The sequence below is a fragment of the Ranitomeya variabilis genome, chromosome 2 (genome assembly GCF_051348905.1).
Source record: "Ranitomeya variabilis isolate aRanVar5 chromosome 2, aRanVar5.hap1, whole genome shotgun sequence".
In the NCBI taxonomy this organism is placed as follows: domain Eukaryota; kingdom Metazoa; phylum Chordata; class Amphibia; order Anura; family Dendrobatidae; genus Ranitomeya; species Ranitomeya variabilis.
Genome location: NC_135233.1, coordinates 480761776 through 480785762, shown reverse-complemented (window position 1 = coordinate 480785762; position 23987 = coordinate 480761776). Strand labels below are relative to the sequence as shown.

Genomic DNA, 23987 nt, shown 5'->3' with positions numbered 1-23987 from the left:
TTGTTCACAGACAGGGATGTGGTGACAGTGACGGACTATTTCTCAGGAGCTGACGCTAAAAACCAATTGGGAAGGCCCTCTCGACGGGTAGAGCAAGATTATGTGGGTGCCCTGTCTCGAGGCCCTCGGTTTAGGACAAGTGTTCAACCCCACAGGTTTGAACAGACGGAGAGAATATGTGGTGTGTCATGATTCTCAATGGCGAGAGAACATAGCCCAGCATATATAAGAACTAGCTCTTGGAAGATGGAATCTAAACTGACCATGAACTAAACCTGCCGCACAATTAACAGTGGCCGGGTAGCGTTCCTACGTTTTATCCCTAGACGCCCAGCGCCAGCCGGAGGACTAACTAATCCTAGCAGAGGAAAATACAGTCCTGGCTCACCTCTAGAGAAATTTCCCCAAAAGGCAGACAGAGGCCCCCACATATATTGGCGGTGATTTTAGATGAAATGACAAACGTAGTATGAAAACAGGTTTAGCAAAATCGAGGTCCGCTTACTAGATAGCAGGAAGACAGAAAGGGCACTTTCATGGTCAGCTGAAAACCCTATCAAAACACCATCCAGAAATTACTTTAAGACTCTAGTATTAACTCATAACACCAGAGTGGCAATTTCAGATCACAAGAGCTTTCCAGACACAGTAACGAAACAGCAGCTGTGAACTGGAACAAAATGCAAAAACAAACAAGGACAAAAGTCCAACTTAGCTGGGAGTTGTCTAGTAGCAGGAACATGCAAAGAAAGGCTTCTGATTACATTGTTGACCGGCATGAAACTGACAGAGGAGCAAGGTTATATAGCGACTCCCACATCCTGATGGGAACAGGTGAACAGAGGGGATGATGCACACAAGTTCAATTCCACCAGTGGCCACCGGGGGAGCCCAGAATCCAATTTCACAACAGTACCCCCCCCCTTAAGGAGGGGGCACCGAACCCTCACCAGAACCACCAGGGCGATCAGGATGAGCCCTATGAAAGGCACGGACAAGATCGGAGGCATGAACATCAGAGGCAGTCACCCAAGAATTATCCTCCTGACCGTATCCCTTCCATTTGACCAGATACTGGAGTTTCCGTCTGGAAACACGGGAGTCTAAGATCTTTTCCACAACGTACTCCAACTCACCCTCAACCAACACCGGAGCAGGAGGCTCAACGGAAGGCACAACCGGTACCTCATACCTGCGCAATAATGACCGATGAAAAACATTATGAATAGAAAAAGATGCAGGGAGGTCCAAACGGAAGGACACAGGGTTAAGAATCTCCAATATCTTGTACGGGCCGATGAACCGAGGCTTAAACTTAGGAGAAGAAACCCTCATAGGGACAAAACGAGAAGACAACCACACCAAGTCCCCAACACAAAGCCGAGGACCAACACGACGACGGCGGTTGGCAAAAAGCTGAGTCTTCTCCTGGGACAACTTCAAATTGTCCACTACCTGCCCCCAAATCTGATGCAACCTCTCCACCACAGCATCCACTCCAGGACAATCCGAAGATTCCACCTGACCGGAGGAAAATCGAGGATGAAACCCCGAATTACAGAAAAACGGGGACACCAAGGTGGCAGAGCTGGCCCGATTATTGAGGGCGAACTCCGCCAATGGCAAAAAAGCAACCCAATCATCCTGATCCGCAGACACAAAACACCTCAAATATGTCTCCAAGGTCTGATTAGTCCGCTCGGTCTGGCCATTAGTCTGAGGATGGAAAGCAGACGAAAAAGACAAATCTATGCCCATCCTAGCACAGAATGCCCGCCAAAATCTAGACACGAATTGGGTCCCTCTGTCAGAAACGATATTCTCCGGAATACCATGCAAACGAACAACATTTTGAAAAAACAGAGGAACCAACTCGGAAGAAGAAGGCAACTTAGGCAAGGGAACCAAATGGACCATCTTAGAGAAACGGTCACACACCACCCAGATGACAGACATCTTCTGAGAAACAGGCAGATCCGAAATAAAATCCATCGAGATGTGTGTCCAAGGCCTCTTCGGAATAGGCAAGGGCAACAACAATCCACTAGCCCGAGAACAACAAGGCTTGGCCCGAGCACAAACGTCACAAGACTGCACAAAGCCTCGCACATCTCGTGACAGGGAAGGCCACCAGAAGGACCTTGCCACCAAATCCCTGGTACCAAAGATTCCAGGATGACCTGCCAACGCAGAAGAATGAACCTCAGAGATGACTCTACTGGTCCAATCATCAGGAACAAACAGTCTACCAGGTGGGCAACGATCCGGTCTATCCGCCTGAAACTCCTGCAAGGCCCGCCGCAGGTCTGGAGAAACGGCAGACAATATCACTCCATCCTTAAGGATACCTGTGGGCTCAGAATTACCAGGGGAGTCAGGCTCAAAACTCCTAGAAAGGGCATCCGCCTTAACATTCTTAGAACCCGGTAGGTATGACACCACAAAATTAAACCGAGAGAAAAACAACGACCAGCGCGCCTGTCTAGGATTCAGGCGCCTGGCAGACTCAAGGTAAATTAAATTTTTGTGGTCAGTCAATACCACCACCTGATGTCTGGCCCCCTCAAGCCAGTGACGCCACTCCTCAAAAGCCCACTTCATGGCCAAAAGCTCCCGATTCCCAATATCATAATTCCGCTCGGCGGGCGAAAATTTACGGGAAAAAAAAGCACAAGGTCTCATCACGGGGCAGTCGGAACTTCTCTGCGACAACACCGCCCCAGCTCCGATTTCAGAAGCGTCGACCTCAACCTGAAAAGGAAGAGCAACATCAGGCTGACGCAACACAGGGGTGGAAGAAAAGCGGCGCTTAAGCTCCCGAAAGGCCTCCACAGCATCAGGGGACCAATCAGCAACATCAGCACCCTTCTTAGTCAAATCACTCAATGGTTTAACAACATCAGAAAAACCAGCAATAAATCGACGATAAAAGTTAGCAAAGCCCAAAAATTTCTGAAGACTCTTAAGAGAAGAGGGTTGCGTCCAATCACAAATAGCCTGAACCTTGACAGGATCCATCTCGATGGAAGAGGGGGAAAAAATGTATCCCAAGAAGGAAATCTTTTGAACCCCAAAAACGCACTTAGAACCCTTCACACACAAGGAATTAGACCGCAAAACCTGAAAAACCCTCCTGACCTGCTGGACATGAGAGTCCCAGTCATCCGAAAAAAATCAGAATATCATCCAGATACACAATCATAAATTTATCCAAATAATCGCGGAAAATGTCATGCATAAAGGACTGGAAGACTGAAGGGGCATTTGAAAGACCAAAAGGCATCACCAAATACTCAAAGTGGCCCTCGGGCGTATTAAATGCGGTTTTCCACTCATCCCCCTGCTTGATTCGCACCAAATTATACGCCCCACGGAGATCAATCTTAGAGAACCACTTGGCCCCCTTTATACGAGCAAACAAATCAGTCAGCAGTGGTAACGGATATTGATATTTAACCGTGATTTTATTCAAAAGCCGATAATCAATACACGGCCTCAAAGAGCCATCTTTCTTAGACACAAAGAAAAAACCGGCTCCTAAGGGAGATGACGAAGGACGAATATGTCCCTTTTCCAAGGACTCCTTTATATATTCTCGCATAGCAGCGTGTTCAGGCACAGACAGATTAAATAAACGACCCTTAGGGTATTTACTACCCGGGATCAAATCTATGGCACAATCGCACTCCCGGTGCGGAGGTAGTGAACCAAGCTTGGGTTCTTCAAAAACGTCACGATAGTCAGACAAGAATTCAGGAATCTCAGAGGGAATAGATGATGAAATGGAAACCAAAGGTACGTCCCCATGAGTCCCTTTACATCCCCAGCTTAACACAGACATAGCTTTCCAGTCGAGGACTGGGTTATGAGATTGCAGCCATGGCAATCCTAGCACCAAAACATCATGTAGATTATACAGCACCAGAAAGCGAATAATCTCCTGGTGATCCGGATTAATACGCATAGTTACTTGTGTCCAGTATTGTGGTTTATTACTAGCCAATGGGGTGGAGTCAATTCCCTTCAGAGGTATAGGAGCTTCCAAAGGCTCCAAATCATACCCACAGCGTTTGGCAAAGGACCAATCCATAAGACTCAAAGCGGCGCCAGAGTCGACATAGGCGTCCGCGGTAATAGATGATAAAGAATAAATCAGGGTCACAGATAGAATAAACTTAGACTGTAAAGTGCTAATTGAAACAGACTTGTCAAGCTTCTTAGTACGCTTAGAGCATGCTGATATAACATGAGTTGAATCACCACAATAGAAGCACAACCCATTTTTTCGTCTAAAATTCTGCCGCTCGCTTCTGGACAGAATTCTATCACATTGCATATTTTCTGGCGTCTTCTCAGTAGACACCGCCAAATGGTGCACAGGTTTGCGCTCCCGCAGACGCCTATCGATCTGAATAGCCATTGTCATGGACTCATTCAGACCCGCAGGCACAGGGAATCCCACCATAACATCCTTAATGGCATCAGAGAGACCTTCTCTGAAAATCGCCGCCAGGGCGCACTCATTCCACTGAGTAAGCACAGACCATTTACGGAATTTTTGGCAGTATATTTCAGCTTCATCTTGCCCCTGAGATAGGGACATCAAAGCTTTTTCCGCCTGAAGCTCTAAATGAGGTTCCTCATAAAGCAACCCCAAGGCCAGAAAAAACGCATCCACATTGAGCAACGCAGGATCCCCTGGTGTCAATGCAAAAGCCCAATCTTGAGGGTCGCCCCGGAGCAAGGAAATTACAATCCTGACCTGCTGTGCAGGATCTCCGGCAGAGCGAGACTTCAGGGACAAAAACAATTTGCAATTATTTTTAAAATTTTGAAAGCAAGATCTATTCCCTGAAAAAAATTCAGGCAAAGGAATTCTAGGTTCAGACATAGGTGCATGAACAACAAAATCTTGCAAATTTTGTACCTTCGTGGCGAGATTATTCAAACCTGTAGCTACACTCTGAAGATCCATTTCAAACAGGTGAACACAGAGCCATTCAAGGATTAGAAGGAGAGAAAGAGAGGAAGGCTGCAGTATAGGCAGACTAGCAAGTGATTCAATTATGAGCACACTCAGAACTAGAGAAAAAAAAAAAAAAAAATTTCAGCAGACTTCTTTTTTCTCTCCTTTCTCAGCCAATAATTTAACCCTTTTTGTCCGGTCAAACTGTCATGATTCTCAATGGCGAGAGAACATAGCCCAGCATATATAAGAACTAGCTCTTGGAAGATGGAATCTAAACTGACCATGAACTAAACCTGCCGCACAATTAACAGTGGCCGGGTAGCGTGCCTACGTTTTATCCCTAGACGCCCAGCGCCAGCCGGAGGACTAACTAATCCTAGCAGAGGAAAATACAGTCCTGGCTCACCTCTAGAGAAATTTCCCCAAAAGGCAGACAGAGGCCCCCACATATATTGGCGGTGATTTTAGATGAAATGACAAACGTAGTATGAAAACAGGTTTAGCAAAATCGAGGTCCGCTTACTAGATAGCAGGAAGACAGAAAGGGCACTTTCATGGTCAGCTGAAAACCCTATCAAAACACCATCCAGAAATTACTTTAAGACTCTAGTATTAACTCATAACACCAGAGTGGCAATTTCAGATCACAAGAGCTTTCCAGACACAGTAACGAAACAGCAGCTGTGAACTGGAACAAAATGCAAAAACAAACAAGGACGAAAGTCCAACTTAGCTGGGAGTTGTCTAGTAGCAGGAACATGCAAAGAAAGGCTTCTGATTACATTGTTGACCGGCATGAAACTGACAGAGGAGCAAGGTTATATAGCGACTCCCACATCCTGATGGGAACAGGTGAACAGAGGGGGGATGATGCACACAAGTTCAATTCCACCAGTGGCCACCGGGGGAGCCCAGAATCCAATTTCACAACAGTGGTGTGACTGCTGGTCAGGTGGTTAATGGGAGGTATGTGTCACAGGGATGGATGCTCCCTGCGATGTAACCTGGAGTGATTTTGCACATAAAACAATAAGGAGTTGTTTAGTATACTTGGGTCCGGGTTACGGGTAGCTATGAGAGATGGGAGGGTCTGGCTACCCATATACCTCACCCCTGGGTAAGGGGCATAACCATACCTCTCTATATGTGTTTCAGGACCTGTGGTGATGTTGGTGATGTCACAACCACATGTCTAATCATGTGATGGGTTCCTGGGTGTGGTTTCAGGCTACCTAATGGAGGTGTGTTTGGCACATGGGAGAGAGTGTTTGGGAGTCTGCGAGTGTGGACAGACTTCCATGTGTTCCAGCTGGACAGTACTGAGACAGTGTTTAGGCTAGAGAGCCTGCGTGCTGGGCATAGCACAGCCTGTGTGCCCCGGACCCGAGAGAGCGGAGCTCTACTATGGACATTAAGGATTTATCTGTCTGACGTAAGACTGTTTACCCTTTGTTCAGGTTTCTACGATTTATGGAGAGAATAAACCACACAGACTGTTTAAAGAGAAATATTGTTCCTGTGTGCTTGACTACCGCAGCCAAGAGAGTGTCCCCCAAGGCATGCAGTAGGTGAAACGTTACAGTGCCAACACGGTGGAATTCTACTCTGCACAAGTTGCAGTGACTGTGGCAGCAGCAACAAGCCTTGACACAGTATGTCATGTTGTATAGCCTGGGCCAATGCAGTATGGACGTGGCACATATCACGTTTACAGAATGGCACAGATTAAGGACTTTTGCACCATTCTGCACAGTTTTGAAATGGCTACTAAGATTTTAAGCGCTGATGACGCCATCATCAGCATGACTATTCTGGTCATCTATATGCTGGAGCAGACTTAGAATAGCCTGCAGGAGGAGATGGTGGTCCAAGAAGTAAAGGAGGAAGCAGAGGAGGATGCGGAAGGGATAACATTGTCTCTAAGTTCAAGCGTGTTGTCACACAGGTGGTGCCAAGAGAGGGAAGAATTACTGCGATCAAAGGGGGCTAGTGATAACAGACAAACTGTTATCAAAAGCGCAAGATCAGAGGAACAAATTGAAGAGGAAGAGGTAATGGGTGAGCAACTGTCAGATGAAGAGGATAATCCTCTCCTCTCTTTTGTTTGTGGTTGATGGGAGGGTATGGAGGAAATGAGCCTCATTGTTACCCAGCCACCAACACAGCATGAGCTTCCTACCTCATGGTAGAGCCTGACATATGAGTGCCTCTTGCTGCACTATTCACTGGTCCAGTAGAAGCGCAAACAAGCGTGAAATGTTTGTTGTCCATCATGTCTCTTCTTATAAAATTACTGCTCCTGCTGCCACGCTGCTAGCACTTTTTTACTAAATGTCCAATAATGAAAATTAAAATGGTCTGAAGTTTCTTGAAAAAGAAGGATGAGTGCTGACTATCTTTTCATTTTTATCTATGTACCTGACTGTGTTTTATATGTATATATATTTTACACTGTTTGATACATTTATGTATATATTTAGAGTACTCCGTTTACATTTGGTCGGTTACCTTAACTATATTCTTATATATTGTTAGCATCCTTCTTGCTCGACTTATTTTGATTACAATACATATTTATCCCCTTTTTTATATCTTCTGTGCATTACTGTCCTATATACATGAGTGCAGGCACTCTCTTGCTTTTAGTGCTACCTCTTACCATTTTGTCTCAATAAAGTTTATTTTTTATCCTTCTAGTCAATTCTTATTTAGATTGTGAGCCCCAACGGGGACAGTGACGATAATATGTGCAAAACTGTAAAGCTCTGCGGAATATGTTAGCGCTATATAAAAATAAAGATTATTATTATTATTATTATTAATAATTCTCCTTCATTTTTTTACATTTTGTTCAGCTATTTCCTCCTTACTCACCTAACTGTAGCCTAGTCAATTCCATACTTGGTCATTTTTTCAATAAGGATAGTATCAGATACTTTATAAAATGCTTTGCTGAAGAAGCGATATACTATATCTACCGCATTTCCTTGATCTACCCAGTCAGTGACTCCATCATGGAAGGAAATTAAATTAGTCTGGCCTGACTTTATTTGCTACAAGCCAATGCTGGCTCGGGCTAATTACTGCATTCTTATTCAAGTACTTACATACATGTTGTTTGATAATTTGTTCAAATATCTTTCCTGGTATAGAAGTAAGGCTCACTGGCCTGTAATTTCCTGGCTCCATCTTCTTTCCTTTTTTGAAGATAGGGACAACATTTGCCCTTCTCCAATCTTCTGGGATTTCTCCTGCTTTCCTTGAATTAATAATGCCCTCCTTTGTGGCAACACACGTTACTAATGTCCCTCTATGTGGAATCTCATGCGTTTGGATGTGCTTTTAAATATCTAAGAGTTCATTAGAAAGCCAGACATGAAGACCAAGCGACCTAGACCCATTCAAGACTAATTTATTCATATTTGTCCACATTGCTATGTTATTATTCTATATTTTAGATAGCTATGGGCCTATTTTATACCTCTGAATGGCTCTAATATCATGGCATATTCTAAGTCATATAATGAAGATATTCTTCCCAGGAGGCAGTACCTTTAAGGAATAATATGCTGTCACTGGGTCGTGTCATATAGTGGGTTATCGGGTGCCTTTGTGATGGTAATATGGAGCCTAAGGGTTCCATGTGCAGTATTTCAACAACATACAGTGTGTAAATGCAATAAACATTCAAATACTAATATTCATTAGACCCTTTTTGCTTTTTTTTTTACCTTCTACACTTGAACTGAACATAAAACCATGCTCAGAAACTTTCTAAAATGCTTAAAAGATTTTTTATTGAAATCATATTTCATACTCTGGAAATACAATAACTCATAATTCTCTAATAACAATGGCAAAAGAACAAAACAGATACATGTGTTAAATCTCCAACCAGATGCAATAAATACCGTAGATACAAGATCTTAGCTTTAGAAATAAAAAAAGAGGAATCTGACATCCATGAATCAAAACATTCAATAAAAGTAAAACAGTAGCGCAGTACTATTTATTTTCCCATTAGCTAATTGCAGATTAATGAACTAACTTTAATTAATTTAGCTATTCTGTAAACAGGATGACATAGAGCAGCAGTAGATTTGCCTTCATATCATGAAATGCTTATATGGACCTGAAGATGAACCTTCTGTTAGTATCTTTTTCAGAGACACATCTATACAATATATATTGTGTCCTCTAGATTAAAAGTAATCTAAATGTAGTATGGGAGCATCTGCTTTATTGTTTATTACAATGACTATCAAGGAGTTAAAATATGATAACCTGTGTAATTGAGTTCAATTCCAATGTATGGGTAATAGGTTTTACATAACGTTATTGTGCAAAATTACAGGTTTAAACTATTTAATCTCAAGAATTAGCTCATTTGAAAAAAGCCCTGTGATACATTGAGGTAAGTAGAGGTTGGAGGCTTCGATGAAGAAATCTTGGCAGTCAAAAAGCAAAGCTTGTCATTAGAAGCCCATTGATAGAGTTTAGTTTTCCAGAGTATTCAGATGTCACATACAATATTCAGTCAGAGTTCTTATTGAAGTTCTGATTCAGTGTAATTAATTTAGCTAGATTGATACTGTCATTTAGATGATTTGATGCCTCTGGAGGTCGTGGTAGAGGTCCTCTTTACACTAGACCAGTTGATGTTGCTGTGCGCTGGAGGTCTGGACATCACTTTGGCATTCAGTGTGGGTACAGCCGCACTCCTCTGCATATATGTAGGTATAGACTGTGCTGGTTCCGTCCAGACATTTCAGGTTTACTTCCCGTTTGCTGGTCTTCACTTCCTGACAACAGCTGCACTTGTGCTCCATCAGGTTGGCCTCAGCAGAGTATCTGCACAAAGAGGATACATTTTAGAAATGCTAACAGGATTGTCCAGGTCAAAGTTATGATTTGATCTATGGTAACTCAAGAAGTTCTGCATATAAGAAAATTGAAGATATTTTCAAACATCACATGTAGACAACTGTCAAGAGCAGAGGTGTCAAACTGCATTCCTCGAGGGCCGCCAACAGGTCATGTTTTCAGGATTTCCTTGTATTGCACAGGTGATAATTTAATCACCTGCACAGAATGATTCCAGCACCTTGTGGAATGCAAAGAAAATCCTGAAAACATGACCTGTTTGCGGCCCTCGAGGAATGCAGTTTGACACCTCTGGTCTAGAGTAAACCTAAGGACACCCATAGATATTTTTGCTTGTACATAGATACTGTACGTCTCATTGCATATAAATACTGTGCAGTATGTTTCCTTCCACATAAATGTCTCCTTGTACATAGATGCTGTATCTCTCCTTGCACATTGATACTGTAACTCTCCTTGCGCTTAAATATGTCTCATTGCAAATAGATATGTCCCCTTGCACATAGATACTGTATGTCTCCTTGCACATACTGTAGATATGTCTCCTGTACATAGATATGTCTCCTACACATGTCGCCTTGAATACTGTAACTCTCCTTGCAGATAAATACCGTATCTCTCCTTGAAAATAGATATGTCTCCTTGCACATACATATGTCTCCTTGCACATTGATATGTCTCCTTATATATAGATATGTCTCCTTGGATATAAATACTGTAACTCTCCTTGCAGAAAAATACTGTTTCTTTCCATGAACATAGTTATATCTACTTGCATGCTGAGATGTCTCCTTGCACATAGATATGTCTCCTTGCACACAGACATGTCTCCTTGCACATAGATACGTCTCCTTGTACAAAGATACTGCATGTCTCCTTGCACACTGATACTGTATGTCTCCTTGTCAAGCTATTGGCTTACAAAGTTATAGATGTGAAGGATTAACAAAACTTTCAACTTACATAGAAGATGTCATGCAGGCTCCACCACAGGAGGACAGCTCCACAACCTGGTCTGATTCGCAAAAGCTGGTCTTGATACGCTCGGATTGTTTTTGAACCCCACATCCAGACAGGGCAGCTTTAATAAGAATGTGAATACGATTACTCACATGTAAGTATTACAGGTGTATTCAGCTTTGAAAGCATTGGTATAACTGCTTTATAAATCAGCAAGTATCAGTGGTTCCTATTGGTATGCTTTTGGCAGTAATTATTGTTGCATAAAAAAGCGTTATGAATAATGTAGCAGTAATTTATTTAAGCGTTTGTGCCTAATTTGTGCAAAATTCTAAGTATACAAAGCTGTGAAGTACCTCAGGGGAGGGCTTATTCTCCTTTTCTAAGATTATTTTTGTCACCTTTATGCTCTTTCCTATAGAGCTTTAAACTTTAATGCTTATTTAGCACAAATACACTACTGGAAATAACTGATATCTAAACACTTGGAGGACTGGTAAGAAATTACTTACGTTCGCAAGACTCACAACAGCCATCAGATTTGATAGTATCCTGCACAACAAACACATAGATCAAAAGGAATATGAATTTATTTTTCATAAAAAAAAGAAAAAACACCTAAAACGAACATGCACCTTTAAACATCTCAGACCAACAATATTTGTTGTTTAATAACTTATTACTTTTCCTTTTCTGTTGAAGTTCTGATTTTCAATACGGAGTTCTAAATCCCGACACAGGTACCAGGATACAGTGGGGAAAAAAGTATTTAGTCAGCCACCAAAGATGAGAGAGGCCTGTAATTGACATCATACGTAGACCACAACTATGAGAGTCAAAATGAGAAAATAAATCCAGAAAATCACCTTGTCTGATTTGGCAAGATTTATTTTTCTCTTAAATATTTTTTTCCCCACTGTACATGCTAATTATCTGGATCCATATATAATAAAGGGAGTAGGTGATGTTTTTTTGCATAAAGAATAACATTTTCTCCCATACTTCTGTGTCTATCTATGGGATTTCATCCCCTGTATAGGAAAAAAGAGTGTTAACGACTATAAAGATAAATTGAGAATTTAATCAGAAAACAGTTTTTAGAATTTTTAAATCAATGAAGCTGGAAGATGAATAGTGACTTATTTTTATTGAACCCTAAGCAGCAATAAAATATTATATTAAAATAAATTATTTCACTTAAATGGGCACTATTGGTTCAACACTTTTGGCATAAGTCAATAGTACAAGCAAATATGGGAAACTTTGCAATGTACACTCACCGGCCACTTTATTAGGTACACCTGTCCAACTTCTTGTTAACACTTAATTTCTAATCAGCCAATCACATGGCGGCAACTCAGTGCATTTAGGCATGTAGACATGGTCAAGACAATCTCCTGCAGTTCAAACCGAGCATCAGTATGGGGAAGAAAGGTGATTTGAGTGCCTTTGAACGTGGCATGGTTGTTGGTGCCAGAAGGGCTGGTCTGAGTATTTCAGAAACTGCTGATCTACTGGGATTTTCACGCACAACCATCTCTAGGGTTTACAGAGAATGGTCCGAAAAAGAAAAAAAATCCAGTGAGCGGCAGTTCTGTGGGCGGAAATGCCTTGTTGATGCCAGAGGTCAGAGGAGAATGGGCAGACTGGTTCGAGCTGATAGAAAGGCAACAGTGACTCAAATCGCCACCCGTTACAACCAAGGTAGGCCTAAGAGCATCTCTGAACGCACAGTGCGTCGAACTTTGAGGCAGATGGGCTACAGCAGCAGAAGACCACACCGGGTACCACTCCTTTCAGCTAAGAACAGGAAACTGAGGCTACAATTTGTACAAGCTCATCGAAATTGGACAGTAGAAGATTGGAAAAACGTTGCTTGGTCTGATGAGTCTCGATTTCTGCTGCGACATTCGGATGGTAGGGTCAGAATTTGGCGTAAACAACATGAAAGCATGGATCCATCCTGCCTTGTATGGAGCATCTTTGGGATGTGCAGCCGACAAATCTGCGGCAACTGTGTGATGCCATCATGTCAATATGGACCAAAATCTCTGAGGAATGCTTCCAGCACCTTGTTGAATCTATGCCACGAAGAATTGAGGCAGTTCTGAAGGCAAAAGGGGGTCCAACCCGTTACTAGCATGGTGTACCTAATAAAGTGGCCGGTGAGTGTATGTTGACAGAGAAATCTGCTTTATGAGTGACTTATTCTTCCGTCTAATTGCTTATGTGATTGCATATGTTTTTGACTGATTCATCTTTTGTGATTTTTTAAAAAGTCATATAATTTGGGGCAACACTGGTCTAGTCGCTCCCTGGAGTACTTTTACTCTTTTTCTCAAAAGCTGCATCTTTTGTGACATTTTGAAAAAGATGCAACTTTTTTTGCTCAAAGTTAAAGGAAAGATGACCTTTTTTTAACTTTGCGTTAATTTCATGAACCCACGTGCAACTTTTTTTGAACTTGGCGCAAAAAAGTCAGTGAATATTACAAGACAAAAAAGAAAAGTGACTAAAAAAACCCTGCAGATGATGAATGAGGGAATAAATGTTTTTTTTTCTAGTGCATACTCCGCATTTCCTTTTTAATCAAAATTAACTTCAATTATATAATAAAATATGACTATGAACAAACCTCAATACACTTGGAATGATCGAGAAGTGGGCACGAAATGCTTGTCTTCTCAACATCGTAGGTGCTGGAACAGGTGTAGGAGGAGCACTTGTCTTCTGGTGGAACATACGTTTCTTCAGGCTGAAAATTAGTTAAATAATATCATGGTTAATTTAGAACATCCTTAGAATTGTGCACAAAATGACACAAAACAGCGACTAATGTTAATAGGTCTAGTTTATTTAAGTAGATTACAGAAGCTGAAAAGGAGCTTATGACTTTTTTTGGAAGGTCACACAAAATGCATTTTTCATAATAAATAATGAGCAAAAGAGAAAGCAATATCAAGGTTTCAGGAGCAGAATAGAATTTTTAAGTTTCATTTTTAGCTTTGCATACAATTGTAACATGCTTTGGGAAAAAACAAATCATATATTGTTATTATTTTTTGACTATACCTTCATAATTCTGGTTGTGTTGTCACTCAGATAGATGACACAGGCGTCCTTTACACATTTTCCACAACATTCGCCTGGAACTGTCTCGTATGCATAGCCCTGGGGAACAAGATATTTGCTTATTTTCTAAAGTAAATAGGTCAGGGTTCCTTCAAAAAAAGTGAGGAGGGACAAGTGCTACAAACGTGTCCTACCTAGGTGGGTGCAGAACTTCCAAGAGATGACTCAGATTCCCAACTAATTCATATAAGGGAAAGAAAAGCAGCCTTCTGAACTTCAGAGTGGGGTTGTGATTTATTCCCCAAACTTAAGGCCCCGTCTCACACAGCGACGCTGCAGCGATACAGACAACGATGCTGATCGCTGCAGCGTCGCTGTGTGGTCGCTGTGTGGTCGCTGGGGAGCTGTCACACAGACAGCTCTCTCCAGCGACCAACGATCAGGGGAACGACTTCGGCATCGTTGAAACTGTCTTCAACGATGCCGAAGTCCCCCTGCAGCACCCGGGTAACCAGGGTAAACATCGGGTTACTAAGCGCAGGGCCGCGCTTAGTAACCCGATGTTTACCCTGGTTACCAGTGTAAATGTAAAAAAAAACAAACAGTACATACTCACCATCTGTTGCCCGTCAGGTCCCTTGGCGTCTACTTCCTGCTCTGACTGAGCCGCCGTACAGTGAGAGCAGAGCGCAGCGGTGACGTCACTGCTGTGCTCTCACTTTACGGCGGCTCAGTCAGAGCAGGAAGCAGACGCCAAGGGACCTGACGGGCAACAGATGGTGAGTATGTACTGTTTTTTTTTTTTTACATTTACGCTGGTAACCAGGGTAAACATCGGGTTACTAAGCGCGGCCCTGCGCTTAGTAACCTGATGTTTACCCTGGTTACCAGTGAAGACATCGCTGGATCGGTGTCACACACACCGATTCAGTGATGTCAGCGGGACCTCAACGACCAAAAAAAGGTCCAACCAGCGATCTCACAGCAGGGGCCTGATCGCTGGTACGTGTCACACATAGCGAGATCGCTACTGAGGTCGCTGTTGCGTCACAAAACTTGTGACTCAGCAGCGATCTCGCTAGCGATCTCGCTATGTGAGACGGGGCCTTTAAGCAATCTCTGAAGCTTTGTTGGCTAAATCCCAACCTTTTTTTTAAACAAATTTGTCATGCTACTTTCCTCTCTTGTTTGCACATGGCCATTGTGATTTAGAGAGGTTAAACTGATCGTACCTGTTCACAATTTTCGATGGCACAAACAGTTCTGACTGCAACAGGCACATACTGATCTTCAATGTGGTGGCACTCATTCTGTTCACATGGCTTATCGGGGGAGCTCCATGTCTCGCCAGGCTGTAAATACACAGTAAAATTAGATATTATACAGCTATAAGAATTTACTAGTCCAAATGTGTGCACAAAATGGAGAATACAAAATTAAAAGGGTTGTCTAGGATTACTATTTTTATATTTCCTCTGGAATATGTCATCAATATGAAATCGGTGGAGGACTGAGCAGCCGGCTCCCCGAGCACTCACATTCAAGCTGCTCAAGCAGCAGCCAGATAAAAGCAGTGTGCAGCATGGAAAACCACAGCTTAATGGATTATTTACCGTCTATTATTGAGTTTTGGGGCTTTTTTATCGGCCTTCTGCTCGATGCTGAGACATTGAGACTTGATGGAAAAATGATCTGTACACAAAGTACTTCAGTTTATTTTCCATTTAAGTGATTGTAGGGGTACTGAGCCGAACTAATCTCATTCCATAGATAATTCACTAATATGTTTACTAGAACAAATCCTTCAAGATAATTGTTTTTTGTGCTCTGATGGCCATCTGCAGTCAATAGATTTAAACATGTATAGCAGAATTGCAACGTATAAGTTGAAAGGCTTTTTTACCAATTATAGACTTAACGAGGTTGCTCGGGACTTTAACATTGATGGCCTATCCTTAGGATAGCTCATCAATGTATGACCAATGGAGGTGCGTCATCCAGCTGCCCTGCCAAGTAGCTGTTCTAGCGGTAACTGAAACTGCTCAGTTATGGATCTGCACAGCTCTGTCTACTGTATGTACTGCACATCCACCCCTATTCTAATCTATTGGGTGTGGATGTGTAGTACGCGACCATGGGAACTATACCTTCGATAGAGTTGTTCATCTTGTATTTAGGCAGTTCCAGCTGCCGCCGTCAATGAGAGCCAATGATCGGTGAGGGTGCAGAAAGTTGCACCCCCACAGATCAGACATTGATGACCTATTATAAGGATAGTTAATCAATGTTAAAGTCCATGACAACTCCTTAAACTATAGACTTTTCAGCTCTCATCAATATAAGACATGGAAACCATGCCAGGGGCAAATCCAGTATATTTGAATAGAGTTTTACAAGTGTCTTGCAGTACGAAGTGTAGACAGTATGATAACCCCTGATGCCAACATTCTATATGAATTGCATGAAATTTCTGTATGTCTTTCTATATCATATATGTATTATGCATATATGATAAAAATGTTCATTATGCATTATATAAATGCATGATCCACATTATCCAAAATAAACTGGTTTGACTATGAGTTACTAAATTATAAGGGCTCATGCCAACGAACATATTTTTGATCTGAGTGTGATCTGACAAAACATCAGATCGCACTCGGCTCAGTGTTAGTCTATGGGTCCATGCACAAGCAAAAACTCTTCCTACAACCAAGCCTACCCAAGGAAAAAATCGATGCATGCCTGAGTTTGATCCGATATTGGATCACACTGGCCCATACAAGCCATTTAGTCCACTGCAAACATCGGACTTCACTTGCATGACAAATAAGTGTAATCCGATTTCCACACAGTGACAAAATAGGAAAAATGCTGATTTGTTCTCTCCATCTTCTCCTCATTCAAGAAAATTGGATCCCACTATGCTGACACTCTGAACAAACTTTGGTTCGATTTGATCAGATTGTAATTTGCATAATTGACTCGATATTATTGGATTAGAGAAAATACAGTTGTCTGCACCTATCCAAATACTGAAGTTTTTAAGGGTTAACAGCAAGGAATACTGGTTGGTTTGGATAGGAATTGGTTTTATGTGGGTGACCCTGTGCCATCAAAGTACAGTTATACTATTTATAACGAGGGAAGCTCAATACTTAGGGATCTATACAGTTTTTTATATGCAAAATAAATCTTAATGCAGTGAATTGCTTCTAGTAATGGCATTAGAATACCTTCAAAATGATTGTTGAGTTGTCTTTGCCGCTCATTATACAAGCATAAGGTATACATTTGCCACAACAATCACCTTCAGAATGTACAAGTTCTGTTCCCTAAAAGATGCAAAATAATGAGACAAAAAAAGAGAAGTGACTGAAAAAACCTCAGAGATGATTAATCAGGGAATAAATGTTTTTTTCTAGTGCATACTCAATACTTCCTTTTTAATCAAAATTAATTTCAATTACATAATAAAATGTGACTTTGTAGGTGAACAAACCTCGATACAGTTGGAACCATCGAGAAGTGGGCACGAAATTCTTGTCTTCTCAACATCGTAGGTGCTGGAACAGGTGTAGGTGGAGCACTTATCTTCTGGTGGAACATACGTTTCTTCAGGCTGAAAATTGGTTAAATAATATCATGATTAATTTAGAACATCCTTAGAATTCTGCACAAAATGATGCAAAATGTCGACTAATGTCAATATGTCTAGTGTATTTAAGTAGAATACAGTAGCTAAAGAGGAGCTTATGACTATTTTTGGAAGGTCACACAACATACATTTTTCTTAATAGATAACGAGCACAGGAGAAAGCATTATCAAGGTTTCAGGAGAAGAATAGAATTTTTAAGTTTCATTTTTATCTTTACATAGAATTAAACACGCTTTGAGCAAAACAAATCATATATTGCTATTAGTTTTTGACTATACCTTCATAATTCTGGTTGTGTTGTCACTCAGATGGATCACACAAGCTTCCTTTACACATTTTCCACAACATTCGCCTGGAACTGTCTTGTATGCGTAGCCCTGGGGAACAAGATATTTGCTTAGTTTCTAAAGTCTATAGGTCAGGGTTCCTGCAAAGAAAGTGAGGAGGGACAAGTACTACAAGCTTGTTCTACCTAGGTGGGTGCAGAACTACCAAGAATTGACTCAGATTCCCAAATAATTCATGTAAGGGAAAGAACAGCATCCCACTGAAATTCAAGGTTGGGTTATGATTTATTCCCCGAACTTTAACAAGTCTTCGAAGCTTTGGTGATTAAATCCCAACCTTTTTTAAAAAAAAAACAAAATTGGCGTGCTTCTTTTCTTTCTTGCTTGCACATGGGAATTGTGATTTAGAGAGGTTCTAATACTAAATTGATCATACCTGTTCACACTGTTCGATGGCACAAACTGTTCTGACTGCAACAGGCACATACTGATCTTCAATGTGGTGGCACTCATTCTGTTCACATGGCTTATCAGGGGAGCTCCATGTATCGCCAGGCTGCAAATACACAGTAAAATGAGATATTATACAGATACAAGAATTTAAAAATCCAAATGTGTGCACAAAATGGAGAATTCAAAATTAAAACGGTTGTGTAGGACTAATATAGTTATATCTTTCCTCTGGAATATGTCATCAATATGAAATCGGTGGAGGACTGAGCACAAATTGTTTTTTTGTGCTCTGGTGGCCATCTGCAGTTAATAGATTTAATGTTTATCAGAATTGAAACATATAAGTTGAAAGGCTTTTCTACCAATTATAGACTTAAAGAGGTTGATCAGGTCTTTAACATTGATGGCCTATCCTTAGCATAGGTCATCCATGTATGATCAATGAAGATGTGTCACCCAGCTCCCCTGCCGATCAGCTGTTCCAGCGGTGACCAAAACTGCTCAGTTATGGATCTGCACAGCTCTGTCTACTGTATGTACTGCACATCCGCCCCCTATTTAAATCTATTGGATGTGATATGTAGTACGCGACCACAGTCACTATACCTTCAATAAAGTTGTTCATCTCGTATTTAGGCAGTTCCAGCTGCCGCCGTCAACGAGAGCCAATGATCGACAAGGGTGCAGAGATTTTCACCACCACAAATCAGACATTGATGACCTATTATAAGGATAGTTAATCCATATACCTAATTTGGATGTGTTCGTGTGTCTGTGCACAATGAGTCATCCACAGCTGAACAGTAGCTTAGGTATCCATAGTTACTACCACTAGCATCTAACTGCATGGGCATAACCATTGATATCTAAGGAGAGGAGCTCTCCCTGGCGAGTTAAGGCATAAGCCTTTTTTGCAACACTCAGGCAACACTGAGGCAACAGTGTGAGGCAACATTGCAAAGATGGATCAAATTGAGCGTGCTGCTGCACGTAGAGAAGCAAATCGCATACGGATGCGTAACCTGCGTCTTAATGAAACAGAAGACAAACAAAATTGTTTAAGAACTGCTGATGCAGCCTGACAGAGGGTGGCCAGAGCAAGAGAAATGAATGAAGTAACTGAATCACGTACAGCATCTAATGCTGTACGACAACGAGCAACACGCAGTCCACAAAGTGATACACATATTTCACAAAAAAGAGAACAAGATAGAATACGTGTCCAAAATGCAAGAGCCACTCGACTATGGCAAGTTACATTTGCTGATAGAGGACTTTTCAATCAAATTGATGAGACATGTATTGAAGAGCACTATGCTGGCGAACTGACATTTCGATGTAAATTCTGCCAATCTAAAAATTTCAAAGACGAAATGGCGCAGAACAAAACATTCTCTTCCTGCAAGAGAGGGAGCATCAATTACGTCCCATTTGTATGGATGATCTATTAGTCAAGTTGATGATAGGAGAGCATTAGCACTCCAATAACTTTATGGCTAATATAAGGCAATACAATGGCTCGCTTGCTTTGGCACCAATGGGAGCACAAGTAGCGCCACCTCCTGGGCATGGTCCATACTGTTTTCGAATTCATGGACAAATTTACCACAGAACTGCCCCATTGCATCCTGATGTGGGTAGTACTCCCGACTTTGCCCAGATTTATATCTTGGACAGTGAAGAAGCATTAATTACAGGAAGCCAAGCAAATAAAAAGTGCCTCCCAGCACTGCTATCGTCTCTTGGAGAGAAAATGAAAGCAATTAACCCACTGGCAAGAGCCTTCACAATGATGAGGGAATTTGAAATAGAGGAAGAGAGGATTGCTGAATTAGAAAATAGCGATCCACTCGAAATAACAATGTCAATTATAAATTACTACAATGATGACCAGAGGCAGTACAATGCACCAAGGTGCAATTACGTAGCTATAGTTTATCGAAATGCAATGGGTGAACCCCCATTTAAGGGACATCAGAGTTCACCTCAAAAGTGAAAGCCAAACTGTTCAAATCAGCTTTCTTCACAGAAAGTGTGATGCAATGATATATCCACTTCTATTCCCATATGGGGACAGTGGATGGACAATAAATTTGAGAACTCCAATTGCCCTAAGTGTGCAACATCAAGGAATTGGTGACATTCATCTACCATCCATACCAGTGGATCAAGATCGACAAGAAAAATATCACCCTGTTGCAGTACTATGCATACAGGCTTGCCATTCGTGACTAGTTCAATCCCCTTATAAATGCTGGGAAGTTGACGCAACAATTTATCGTTCACAGTTACTTAAAAATTGAATCTGACAGGATCAAATATATAAAACAAAATCAATAGGCATTACGCGTCGACAGTTATGCCGGCGTTATGGATCACATCCATAATGCTGTGTTACACCAAGGGCTAAAAGCTGGGACACCAGTAATTTTCCCGTCCACTTTCATTGGAATCCAATAAATGTTGAGATATGTGCTTCAATAAAAAGTGCTAAATATCTTTTCAAATATGTATGCAAAGGACATCACTGTGCCAATATCGAGTTTGATACATTAAACTGGAATGAACCAGCCATGTACCTAGATTCTCGGTACATAAGCGCCCCTGAGGGCATGTGGAGAATCAGAAAAAATAAAATGCATGATGCTTCACATACCATTAAAAGGCTTGCTGTTCACCTTGAAAACATGCAGCAAGTGTTTTTCGAAGATGGTAATGTGCATATGGAAATTTTGGACTCAAAAACCTCTACTCTGCAGGCTTATTTTGAGTGAAACAGAGTTGACGCTTTCGCCCGTCAGTATTTGTACAGTGAAATCCCTGAACACTATGTCTGTGATAGAAATCTGTACCAGAAGGATAGAAAAAATGACGGGCTTAATTTGGGAAAACAATTGCCCGAATGTATACAGTCTCTTTAACAGATAATGAGCTGTATTACCTAAGATTCCTTTTACTTGACGTAAGAGGAGCAAAGTCTTATGCTGACTTAAGGACTGTCAATGGAGTCGTACATGACATGTATAAAAATGCGTGCATTGATCTTCCTCTTTTGAAAGATGATTCCCTATGGGAAGACGGTATAATGGATACATTCGCTTTCCAAATGCCCTACCAACTTAATGAATTATTTGCTGCTTCACAGCCAGACAACACTAGCTCACACTGTTTTTTTCTGGACAGCCCAGAAGGAAGCACCTACTATTCCAAGTTTGGCCTTGGAAATAAAACAAATGAGGCCACAGTGTCAAAAATTAAGCCAACCTCACTTCAAGCAAAGGAGCTTAGGGAGTCATCTGTCGTTATTTGGGACAAAGTAACAATGATTCCCTGTTTTAATATGAACGCTGTCGATAATTTGGTCCAAGACATATGTGGAAAAAAAAAAGACCATTTGGTGGAAAAGTTTTAATAAGCGTTGGTGACTTTCGTCAAACCCTACCAATAGTGGAAGGTGGAACAAGAGCCCAAATTGTACAGTCCACCATTAAATACTCAAAATCCTGGAATCAATATTGACGGCTCCAGTTACAACAGAATATGAGAATGTCTCAGGACGAAGTTGAGTACAACTCATGGTCACTGAAACTTGGCAATGGAGAGTTGCAAATGTATATGGTCTACCAGAAGACACAATTGAAATCCTGAATTCTTTTATTGAAGAGGGTGATTTAATTACTGCTATTTTTAGCGACTGAATTGAGATTGCTGATGCAATGGTAGAAGCAATTGCCAATAAAGCAATTCTTACGCCATTGAATGATGACGTTCACGTCTTGAACGATAAAATTCTTAGTCAAGTTCAAGGTGAACACTCAACATATTGCTCTGTTGACACAATTGAGGAAGAGGGGGATGTGATTCTCACAGGTTACCTTGTAGAGTTTCTTAACTCTTTGAATCCCACTGGGATGCCTCCTCATAAACTAAAGCTGAAACCAGGAGCTGTAATTATGCTTCTGCGTAATCTTAACAGAAAGCGTGGCCTTTATAATGGCACAAGGCTTTATGTGAAAAACTTAAAAGCAAATGTTATTCATGCTTTAAATGTAAAAGCAAAGGGTCAGTCAGTTCTTATTCCAAGAATTGACCTGATTTCCAAAGATAAAAACTTGCCAGTCCAGATGCGACGGCGTCAGTTTCCTGTCATGTTGGTTTTTGTAATGACAATCAATAAATGTCAGGGACAGTCCTTGGATATTGTAGGAAATTATTCGCCTCTCCCAGTGTTTTCACAAAGGCAGTTATATGTGGCTTTCTCCAGGGGAAGGAAAAGCCAACAAATAAGGGTCAAAATATTTGAGACACAGAAGCAAGGTAAACTTATTCCTAACGTTGATAAATGGTTTACTGTCAACTGTGTGTACAAAGAAGTCTTTTCTTAAGCTTTTTAACAATTGTAAAAGCCAAAAAATGTACAAAAAAGCGTGACTAACTCCTAGCTGTGGTCTGCGGATCAAACATTGGGCATGGGTAGGGCCTTGGAGACAGATCCCAAGTGCGCTCAACCATGCGAAATAGCTTACACTCAGGAACATTGAGGAATAGCGCTATTGTCTAGCTCTACCCGTTAATTTCCTTTCAGAAAAGGGCTATGGGATAGCTCTACCCGTTCACTTTCTTCATGGAGAGTGCTATCGGATAGCTCTACCTGAACAGTATTAACTACAGAGCTTTTTCATACAGAAGGGAGGAGTGGCAGGAGAGGTACACCAGATATTATTGTTTACTATTAGTCTGCACGTACCGCCAATCTGGTACGTGGGTACACCCCATTGCGAGGTCAGTCTGCTGCGTGGTTACACCCCATTGCATGGTTCATAATCACAGTGCGTGCCCGAAGGGCACGCAATCACTGATCAATGTTAAAGTTCCAGATAACTCCTTTAACTATAGACTTTTCAGCTCTCATCAGGATAAGACATGGAAACCATGCCAAGGGCAAATGCAGAATATTTAAAGAGAGTTTTACAAGTGTCTTGTTGTCCAAAGTGTAGATAGTATGATAACCCCTGATGCCAACCTTCTATATGAATTGTATGGAATTTCTGTATGTCTTTCTATATCAAATATAAATTATGCATATATGATAATAATGTCCATCAAATATAATATATATATATATATATATATATATATATATATATATATATATATATATATAGTTAGGGCTAGCGGAACGCACCGAGTAAATAGAGATGTTTTTATTGATATTGGTGCGTTCGCAGCTCGGGGTCCACCGTGCAGGAGTACTTGATGCTAGCAAACGGCGGCACTATATGGCGGTATGGACTAACTCAGTTAATTCATCGAGTAGCCATGAAAGCAAAGCACTGTGCCCTGTTAGACTTCACAGAGGCACAGGCTAACTGCCCAAACACTTCATGTGACTCAGGAACCAGGACCGGAGATTCCAGAGGTTTGGCGAAGGTGGGAGCCAGCCGAAACCTCTGCCTACACTCGGCTCGCTCTAACCTCCACTCGTTAAAATGGAGGTCAATTCGAGTAGAGACAGTTATTAACTCCTCTAGTGTGGCAGGAATCTCCCTAGTGGCCAGAGCGTCCTTAACGTGATCAGCCAGGCCCCTCCAAAATATGGGGATAAGGGCTTTATCCGACGACTCCAGCTCAGAAGCTAAAGTACGAAAGCGGACGGCAAAATGGCTGACCAAGGACTCACCCTGAGTTAATGCCAGCAGTTGG

At 41.5% G+C, this 23987-nt stretch overlaps 1 protein-coding gene across 1 annotated transcript in view; it reads right to left on the bottom strand.

Moving 5' to 3' along the window:
• Nucleotides 1-8740: 8740 nt before the first annotated feature.
• The window catches only part of LOC143803847 (uncharacterized), a 147921-nt gene continuing 132674 nt past the window's right edge, over nt 8741-23987 (bottom strand). Inside the window, exons 84-93 of the mRNA XM_077281612.1 lie at nt 18268-18387; nt 17823-17921; nt 17388-17507; nt 17122-17220; nt 15118-15237; nt 13886-13984; nt 13449-13568; nt 11326-11365; nt 10817-10934; nt 8741-9820 (exon numbers count right to left, since the gene is read on the bottom strand). Coding sequence (XP_077137727.1) covers nt 9616-9820; nt 10817-10934; nt 11326-11365; nt 13449-13568; nt 13886-13984; nt 15118-15237; nt 17122-17220; nt 17388-17507; nt 17823-17921; nt 18268-18387 — 1140 coding nt within the window. The 3' untranslated portion in view covers nt 8741-9615. The remainder of the gene's footprint in view (nt 9821-10816; nt 10935-11325; nt 11366-13448; nt 13569-13885; nt 13985-15117; nt 15238-17121; nt 17221-17387; nt 17508-17822; nt 17922-18267; nt 18388-23987) is intronic.